General features: G+C 33.8%; 1 protein-coding gene across 5 annotated transcripts; it reads left to right on the forward strand.

The window, feature by feature from the left end:
• Positions 1 to 229: 229 nt before the first annotated feature.
• Positions 230 to 7202, forward strand: LOC107863288 (E3 ubiquitin-protein ligase BIG BROTHER). 5 transcript variants are annotated; one of them, XM_016709151.2, is made up of 9 exons: positions 293 to 388; positions 3035 to 3124; positions 3356 to 3539; positions 3665 to 3884; positions 5002 to 5042; positions 5135 to 5200; positions 5374 to 5498; positions 6170 to 6278; positions 6936 to 7202. In XM_016709151.2, exons 3-9 carry the CDS (start codon positions 3414 to 3416, stop codon positions 6972 to 6974), a joined length of 726 nt encoding a protein of 241 aa, XP_016564637.1. In that variant the 5' UTR covers positions 293 to 388; positions 3035 to 3124; positions 3356 to 3413; the 3' UTR covers positions 6975 to 7202. The 5 variants fall into 5 exon arrangements, with proteins under 5 accessions (XP_016564634.1, XP_016564637.1, XP_016564636.1 ...); XM_016709148.2 differs by lacking the exon at positions 3035 to 3124 and having other exon boundaries at positions 230 to 388; XM_016709150.2 differs by lacking the exon at positions 3035 to 3124 and having other exon boundaries at positions 303 to 479.
• The last annotated feature ends 2051 nt before the right edge of the window (positions 7203 to 9253 follow it).

Genomic DNA, 9253 nt, shown 5'->3' on the forward strand with positions numbered 1-9253 from the left:
TACTAATACATTAAAATTCATGACATTAGTAATGCAATGAATCTAATGCATTAATATGCTTAAACACCCTATTATCCCTCAAAAAAATTTCTGCATCCTTTTCAACATATATATTGAGGGTATTATGTAAAAAAAAAAAAAATTTAAAATTATGTAATTGATATTTTTTTAATACATCAAATCAAATATTACATAAAAAAATATAAACATAACTAATGAAAGTATTACTAATCCAAACATTATTATATTCTGCTTACTTGGATATAATATTCATCGGTTGGTTTCGTTGGACCTTTTTTTTTCACTATTCTACAGTCCACAGTTACAAAGATGACCTGCTAGTAGACTTGGAGTCAAGAACCCCATCTCGTTTTCTTCTCTGGAAAAGGTAAATTCTTCCCCTGCCATTTTCATGAATAATACAGTCAAATCCAAGAATGCACCTTTCCTTGGACTTGTATTTCAAGATTCCTAAATGGGTATGCTGTATTTTGATGTGAAGTGATAAAAAGATTGAATCTTGCCATTTTTTCGTATATGTATGTTACCAATTTTACTCATGTTTTATCTGTTATAATTGAGTATAAGAACATGATTTCCCCGGGTTGAACATTGTGACCCGCTCATTTTATTGGGGTGGGGGTGATGGTGGAATTAATGTAAGGTGTAATAATGCAATTAAATCATGATATCCTGCTTTTGCCTTTTTTGTCATTTTGAATTTTCATGATTTATGAATTTACGGGTAGATTAAGGTTGTTATATTTTTTAAGCATGATTTCTGCTTCAGTATGAATATAGTGTGGGAGAGTCACTAGGTACTTCCTTGTTGTATGTTGTTGATGTCTAAGATCCACTTTTCTACCTTCTAGTCCCCGGTATGAGCCTTAGAAGGCCTCTACAATTTAATGAACCTATCGAGATTTCAGGCAAGAGCGAGTACCAGGTTAATGCTCCCTTCGCGAGCGTGTTCCCATGTTTACATTCGCGGTCAAACACCTCACTATCTGCCTGATCAAATCTCATTTTTTGGGTTGTGAAATTATTCTGCTGTGTGACCAATCCTTGTGCCGTTTCTTCCCAGTCAGGTTGTGTTTCTTTCCCTTTGTTTGGAAGTCCTTGAGGTGATGTCTCCCTGGACTGTCATGCTGATTTCCCCGGAGATTGGCTTGGAGTCAATTGTGGCGATTGTGATCTGCTTTGCTCTGCCATAATACTCCACAAAAACAAAAAATACAAAATCAACTAAGGATCAATACTTTCTTGTAACAAACACACAATTACTATGGCCCTGCAAGAACACATTCAAAGTCATGTTAATTCCTTTTTTCAAATCCTGCTGGAGCTGCACAGGCCCTTCCCGAGTGCCACAAAATGACCTACTAAGAAGAAGAATCCAGAACAAATGAGAGGTAGCTAACCAACTTCTAGGAGAGACATAATTCACTGCATTGATCTCGGTAACTGCACCACCCACAGAATTTAAAGAACCCTGGCCGCCGAACTGTTTAACCTAGAATATTTTAGGTCAACCAATTAAATTTATAATATTGAGGTCACAAGCAACGCGATTAATCCAAATTTGATTGATCAGTTGATTATGTGAATTTAGTGAAAATAACGTGATTATGTTGCCAGCCTTTCTACTTCTTTAGAGGTAGAGGTATGGACTGCGTACATCTTACCCTCCCCAGACCTCACTATGTCGGAATACACTGGGTTTGTTGCTGTTGTTGAACGTGATTATGTTGCAAAGTGAAATCAAACTGAGGCAATAGAGAAAGAGATAGAGAGATTGATTCTTATTGAATATTCTAGGCCAACTGATGGCAAGTAACAATGGACAACATAGATAAACAATGATTTTGCTAAAGCTTAGGCATAATAATGTGTGTAATCAGATGTTTTACAATGGTGGGAAGGATATTTATAGGATTCTCTAATCGTAACTGACTCTGTGAATCTCACATGTTGCAAACGTTACAGTGATAAGATCGTGGCTATTAGACGTGATATGATGGAATTTCAGATATCTCGAAGTTTGCCATTGTTGGGAAGTTAATGGTCCGGGTACTTTGGACCTTCCGAATGTATCCCTGCGGACTACTATACCCTAGTGTAGGCAAACCAGATCTGGGGCCAAGTTCTCGAGCGGCTTAGGGTTCTTCGGTTTTTTACGAGTCTGTCATCGGCTGACTTGGGGTTGACTGTGAGGGGCCGTTTGGTAGGAGGATAGAGAAAATAATGCATGTACTAGTTTTGGTATTACTAATCTCTTGTTTGGTACACTTTTTCAACCTGTGCATAACTGTTGCAAGTGTTAGTTATACACCATATTTGGTATTATCCTATATAATTAATACATAGCAAACCATGGTGTTAGCAATATCAAGGTTATTAATGCATGCATTAGTATAGTTAAAGAAACAATTGCCCTTGAAAGTGTACAAAACTAAAGAATGTGGAAGGTATTTTCATAAATAAACGATTTTATTAGAAATTGTGCAATGCATTTATTTTTAATACATCAAATGAAACAGTGGATAGGAAATAATGCCAGCATAACTAATCCATGCATTACTAATTCCAACATTACTAATACACCCTATTCAGCACTATTCTTACACACCCTACCAAACGACCACTGAGTGCCTTCTGCAATTGTCAAGTGCAAGGTGTTCGGTCAAATAGTCTTCGCCCCGGTATGATTTACCAATTCAAAAAGCCCTTTTCAATTACTTTGTTAAGTGTTTGTTTTTTCCTCTGTATTTGCAATGACGTTTTATCTTGCCTATACCTGAATTGGTTGGTCTTCTTGTCTGGTGCTTGGTTCTGGCATGTTTATTATTAGTCTTCATAATTTCTAAGGTGTCAAAATCTGTCACTATTGGCATTTTGTGGAATTGCAGAACTCATTTAATATATTTGCAGAGCTTTGTTGGTCCTATGCAGTGTGTGATATCTTTTCAACCCTTCTCAAGTAGTCTAATTTTCATATCTTTTGAATTATGGCATTATGTACAATATTTTGAAGAGGGGAGAGATGGTCAGAGAGACGATCTTTTTCGTCGAATTCACGCGGTTTGAAGTCATGAATGGTTCATTATAATCCATCTACAGATATGTATATTTTTTTTGTCCTTGTCATTTATCCTCAAATGTACACCATTCTATCTAAGAGGTTAGGTACATGCATATGAGGTGAATATGAAAAACATTACACCTATTTCTGTAAACAGCTATTACTGAATTTCAGTGTATGAAAATTTGATCTTCTTTATAAGCCTCTTTCAAGTCCTTTTATCATCTCACCTGATATATCTTTGTTCTGATCAACTCTAAATCTTACATTCAGTGAAAGGATCCTGCAGTCTGAAGTAGAATAGCGCGAAGTCATACCGGAAACATTTACAATGAGCAACAGCTTGTTGCAAACCCATTATTCAAGTGGTGGAATCCCATCGGAGATTGCTGAGAATTTAAAAGATTTTTTTCCTGAGGACGGTGATTTGAGTTATGAAGAAGTTCTTTTGCAACAGGTATTACAGAATGAAATGAATATTTTGCACAAAAATTCAACAGGGGTGGCCCTTCTGTTGACCATCTTTCTGTTCCTAATTCAATAGTTAACAGTATTTTCTGTTGACGGATTGTTATTTTGTAGGAAACTGTTTACTTATCACTTCAAGCAAATGGGAAAAACAAAAATATTACCTCTGAATATGGCCAAACCAGTAGCGGGCATCAGTTATCAGTACAAAAGAGTGATTCTTCTCAAAGCCTTGAATCACAATTAGCTTTGGATGAAGCTTTAGCTAGATCGTTGCAGTTAGGGGATGATTTTGAGGATTTCTGTAGAGATGAGCTTAATTCTATTGTAGCTGGTAATTTCATAACAACATTTTCAATAAATTCTTGGTCATACTGTTTTCTCTCTGCATTGGGTTAGGCTACAATTCGCGTTGGATTACCATTTCTTGAAAATTGTTTTAACCAAAGATGTTCTTCTCTGTGGTTAAAGAAGATGTTAATCATCTTATTTAGCTGGTCCGTAAGTATAACCATGAACAAGGATATATAGATGCCAAGATGTCAAAACTTTGCCGAAATGAAGTCTTACACTGGACTGTAGAATGGACAAAAGGCTAGTGGCTTGTAATCTAAAAACTTAAATACTAAGGACAAGGAACTCATTGAATGAACTTAAAAAATTGAGATAGTCGAGAACATGAAATGTACCAGTAATTGCTGAAAGAATGGCTTTTTCCTAGTTATGAACTGTTTATACCTTGTGATGCAAAGTGTGCTGTGTGAATCAAGTACTTGTCATTTCTTTGATTTATGGCATAGCGACTCTGTCTTTGTTTGTCATTTTTAGGAAATTTGGACTCGAGTCATGATTGGTATGATTCCAACTTCAAGTGTCTATCTTTGCATTTTGCCAATGTTTTAGCTTATAAAATCATTTTGTGGTGATTACTTGAGCCTTTCATTTGTCAATAGTGCTGTGGAGCATGAGGATTTGGTGTTTGGTGATTATTGAAAGTTGCAAAATGTGGAAATAGTCTTTAAGTTTATAGGAGCAAGTGATTTGGAGGAGATGTGAGCAGGGAACGATTTATTATCACAATGGACCCAAGTTGTTTTCCAGTATTCGGTGTAAAATGATTTCTTCTCAAGAAAAATCATTTTTGAGGAAATTATTTATATCACGCTATATAGGGTATTATTTTTCTTCAGTCATCTAAAGCCATTTCAGAAAGTGACTCAATACTTTAGTGTTTGATAGATGTGTGCATGTGCAGTAAACTCTAGCCACAAGCAAGATTGTACATCTAAACAACTTTTTGGGTGAATAGAAGAGTATGAAGTAAATTAAATAAAACAGGCTTTAGTTGTGGGTGTTTGAAATTATAGTTTTCAATTTTGGAAATATTCAGTTCAAGTATTATTGGATTTTTCACGTTACTCATAGCCAAGTGATCTCCACATTATCTGCAGGCATCGGGGAATCACCTCCTAGAGAATCACCTCCGGTTAGGGTATGGTGCAACTTTTTAGCTCTCTAATGGTCTTTTATGCTTAATAAGGTTGTGTCATGTATGCAAGAATAAGTGCGAACTTCTATTATCAGGTGCAGGCTGAGAATCCAAACACGAGGATACAAGATGATATTGATCCAGATGGTATGACCTATGAGGTTAGACTGGAATCACTTTTTTTTCTTTTTGATTGTTTGAAAAAGTTAATATTGAGTGCAGAGCTGTAATTTACACCAGGTTATATGCACAGATTACTCTTGCTGTTCTATCTTTTGCCATCATGTGAATTTTCTCTTATTCCGTTCCAATTTTCTTCTTTTATTTTTGGTAGGAATTGCAGTCTTTAGGGGAAGCTGTTGGCCAGCAGAGCAGAGGGCTTTCACAAGACCTCATACGTCGTTTACCAACTTTCAAATATAAGACTGGATTCTTTTCAAAGAAAAAGAAAATGGGAGAGTAGGTTTAATCCCCTTGTGATATTATTTTTTCTGTCCTCCCTATCTCTTCTGTTAGCATTTAGAAAAACTGCACTGATCCTTTTACAAAAGTTTACTGATAAATGTGCTAGTGCAATAATTAACCCATTCTGTTGACAACCCGTGTCTCATTCTTACCATCATAAAGCATCACTCGCTTGTTTTTGGCATTTCTGACTTTTACTTGCAGTGTCTGGATGAGAATGTTCCATAACGAAAATGATATTCATAATTCACAAAAATGGCATTTTGTGGTGCTCTCATTGAGAGAGCTTCCTCTTAGAAAGACCAAACCGTGCCTTAATTAGAGCTCCCCCAGCATATCTGAAGAACATCACCCCCTCCGGAAAAGAGGAAATGTGAAATATATCTTTTGGCATTTTTCTGTGGTGGATAGGTCATGAGTAAATAAAGCATTAGCTGTTGTCACTGCCTTCACTAACATTATCTTCTTTTTCATTTTCTGGTCTCTATTTTTAATTAATTAAGAAGTAAATCTCTTGACAGAAGTTGCCTTTCAATCCTGTTTCCACCACTCACTGTTCAACATAGCTGACAGCTAAAACAACAGTAAATAAACACCTTCCAAGAAGTTGATAAAACGTTGTGATCATCTAACTATGTTGGTCCTTGCTATTTCATTCTATGCAGGTGTGTTATATGCTATGCTGCATACAGAAGTGGAGATATGTTGACCACTTTACCTTGTGCACACATGTTTCATTCAGAATGTATTAACCGCTGGCTAAAAGAAAGAAAGGTAAGAAATCATATCCTCACACTTAATATCATGTCCCCTTCAATGTATTCCTGTTCTAATTTTTTTTCTCCCGAATACGCAAGTAAAATCGTATGATAAAAACATCAGAGGCACAAAGATTCCTGTTTAAGCTTTTTTTTCTCTGTTTTGTTATTACTTCTCACCATTCGTCTGAAAATGATATTCTGATCCTAGCATCTTAGTACATGACTGATTGACTTTTGCCAACTTTGTTTAGATGCAGTAGCTGTAAGGAGATCTTTCTCATCTCTATGAAGGTCATTAACTTATAGTAGTTCTTAATTGCGCATTTAGGCTCTCCTTCTAAAGCACACTTGCAGAGCTTCACAGACATAGTATTTTCATCTTTTAAGTTTCAATCAGTTAAACACAAAAGTTCTAGAATGACCTCTCTGTATAGGGAAAAGGATGAAGGATGACTAGTTAGGGATTGGATTGAAATGGATACATGTGCAAAAGTCTGCTCTTGCAATTAACATATCTTGGTGCTAAAAGTACCTCTTTCGAAGTTTCAACTAGTTATTGTTTTGAACTCAATATTCCACTTTTACTGGAGAAACAGTTGACCTTTTCATTTGCTGCAGCAAAGCTGATTATTGTCTGTTTGTTTTCCTTTTTATGTATGTGTTGTCACAGAACTGCCCCCTCTGTTATGAAGAGGTGAAAGATGAATGACTTCCCAGGAAACGTTAAAGCCTTGTTGCTCAATTGGATCTGCCTTCAAATTCACTTTTCGTACATGTAGAGAGAATCGGCGCCCTTTAAAGACTTATATTTGGTTTGTAAATAGCTTTCTGGATTGATTATCCATATTGAACTATCTGGACATATTCTGCTTGCTTATGCATTATGGTTTTCCTTTTTTATTAATGCATTATATATTAGACCATTAAACAAACAAAACTTTCTTAAGTTGTTATAAGCATATCTCGCTATCTATGTTGCTCAGACTCGTCAAAAAAGTCAGCAGGTGTGTATCGATTCTTCAAAAGTGGTGTATTTTTGGAGAATCCAATACGGTGCGGCAAAAAAAAAAGAAGAGTCCGTGCAACTTAGCTCGGGAGACATCAACTTCAATATGTCTATACAAAACTTGAAAGTGACCAATTTGAAAGCATAAGATTTTTGGTTGAGATAACATGGTAACAGCCTTCTCATTTTAGTTTCGGGAATAACCAAGTATGCCTTTAAACCGTGTGAAATTATTAACTCAAATATGCCCTTATCGTTTAATACTTGGTCCGAATTTGCCCTTATGTCAAAGATTTATGTGAAATAATCAGCCTAATAAGATGAAATGAACTACTTACAGTATTAGATTAACAAGCTAAATAAAAGCTTACAGAAAAACCCTTTGGAGTTCATTTGAGGACTCATCATTAGTTTCATGTTAACGTGCTCATTATTTATGTGTTACTATAAGTTAATAAGTTACGCGTCTACTTTTTATAAGTTATGTGTATTACTTTTTTAAAAAGGGAAAATCACAAAAATATACAATTTAAGAGTCAATATTACACAATCTATCAATAGTTTCGACTTTTCAAAATATACCAATAGAAAACTAACAAAACTTCTCAAATAAGGTAAAAAGAGGGGGAAAAACACAGTTAAAAACACCAAAATTGGGTAAAGAATAATTCGTATTCTTTTCTATAACTTCTCCTAATATATTTTGCAATTCCATACCCAGATCGCATAACTAGGGTGGTGATATCAATTTTTCAAAAATAAACACCCGACCTCACATCTTCCTAAACATATGGAGCATATCAATAATAAACATTTTCACCTCTCTCCAATTTCTCCAACCCCCTTAATTTTTCCTCTTGTTCTTCCATAATTTGCATTTTTGACATGTTTGAACAATTATTAAATTACTTTTATGAGCATTTTGACCTCATTATTTTTTCTTTGTGCTTTGACAACAAAATTTGAGAAAAGGAACAAATATTAATTTTTCAATATAAGCAATGATACTGTTTATCTTGACACTAAAATAGACATTAATTGTATTCATATTAAGATGTATATGATACATCAATTTCTATAGAGACAACATAAAATTATTGAAATATAATTTCTATACAATTCAGACATCATAAAATATTAATACACCAATTTTTATACATATTAGAAATCATAAAATTATTAATACACCATTTTTTATACCGTTCAGACACTATAAAATTATTGATAAATAATTTTTATTTGCTTGATTAATTCAACATTAAGTTTTAAATTTTTTGGAATGGAAAACACCGTTGATAATAGCAAATTTTGTAATTGACACAAACCACATTTTATACCCATTTTGCACATGTCACTTTTTCAATATTTTGAGACTAATTTATATATATATATATATATATATATATAAAAAAAAAATTTGTGGTTGCATTATGGTATGTGTTATTTGATATATGAAAAATAATATATATATATATATATATATTATGGTATTTATGTGGCAGTTGATTTTTTTGATAATAGTATTTAATATGTATAGATTGTGGTGAGAATAAGGGAAGACAACAATTTAGGAGAAAATTATGGGAATGGAAACGTTTTGGGGGTAATAGTAGTGCTTTTAATTGAATTTTTTACAGAAAAAAATGAAAATTGAATGTCTAGTAGATTTTGTAAAGAAAATTTATATTTTGTAAATAAAAAAGGGATGATTACATAACTTAGCAAATATTGACTCTTAATTACCTTATTTAGCCTAGTTCAATTAATTATAATTCATAGCCTCTTTTTGCCTATTAATTTTTCATACAATTCATAGTCTCTCTCATGTATTTTTTTTTTCTCTATTTTCTATTACTTTTCTTTTTTTTTTCTCCTTTTTCAGTTTATTCCTTCTTTTTTTCTTTTCCTTTTTTTCATTTTCTCTTTCTTTTCTTTTTTCAATTTTTTCGTTTTATTTTTATTTTTTTCTTTTTTTTCCTTTT

This window comes from Capsicum annuum, chromosome 3 (assembly GCF_002878395.1).
Source record: "Capsicum annuum cultivar UCD-10X-F1 chromosome 3, UCD10Xv1.1, whole genome shotgun sequence".
Lineage (NCBI taxonomy): Eukaryota > Viridiplantae > Streptophyta > Magnoliopsida > Solanales > Solanaceae > Capsicum > Capsicum annuum.

What these genes read in the sequence shown, in the direction of transcription:
- LOC107863288 (XM_016709148.2), top strand. Translation starts at nt 3,414, where the DNA reads ATGAGCAACAGCTTGTTGCAAACCCATTATTCAAGTGGTGGAATCCCA. An exon ending in AAGAAGTTCTTTTGCAACAG is followed by an intron (nt 3,540 to 3,664) that starts GTATTACAGAAT and finishes GTTATTTTGTAG; the next exon opens with GAAACTGTTTACTTATCACT. An exon ending in AAGAAAAAGAAAATGGGAGA is followed by an intron (nt 5,499 to 6,169) that starts GTAGGTTTAATC and finishes CATTCTATGCAG; the next exon opens with GTGTGTTATATGCTATGCTG.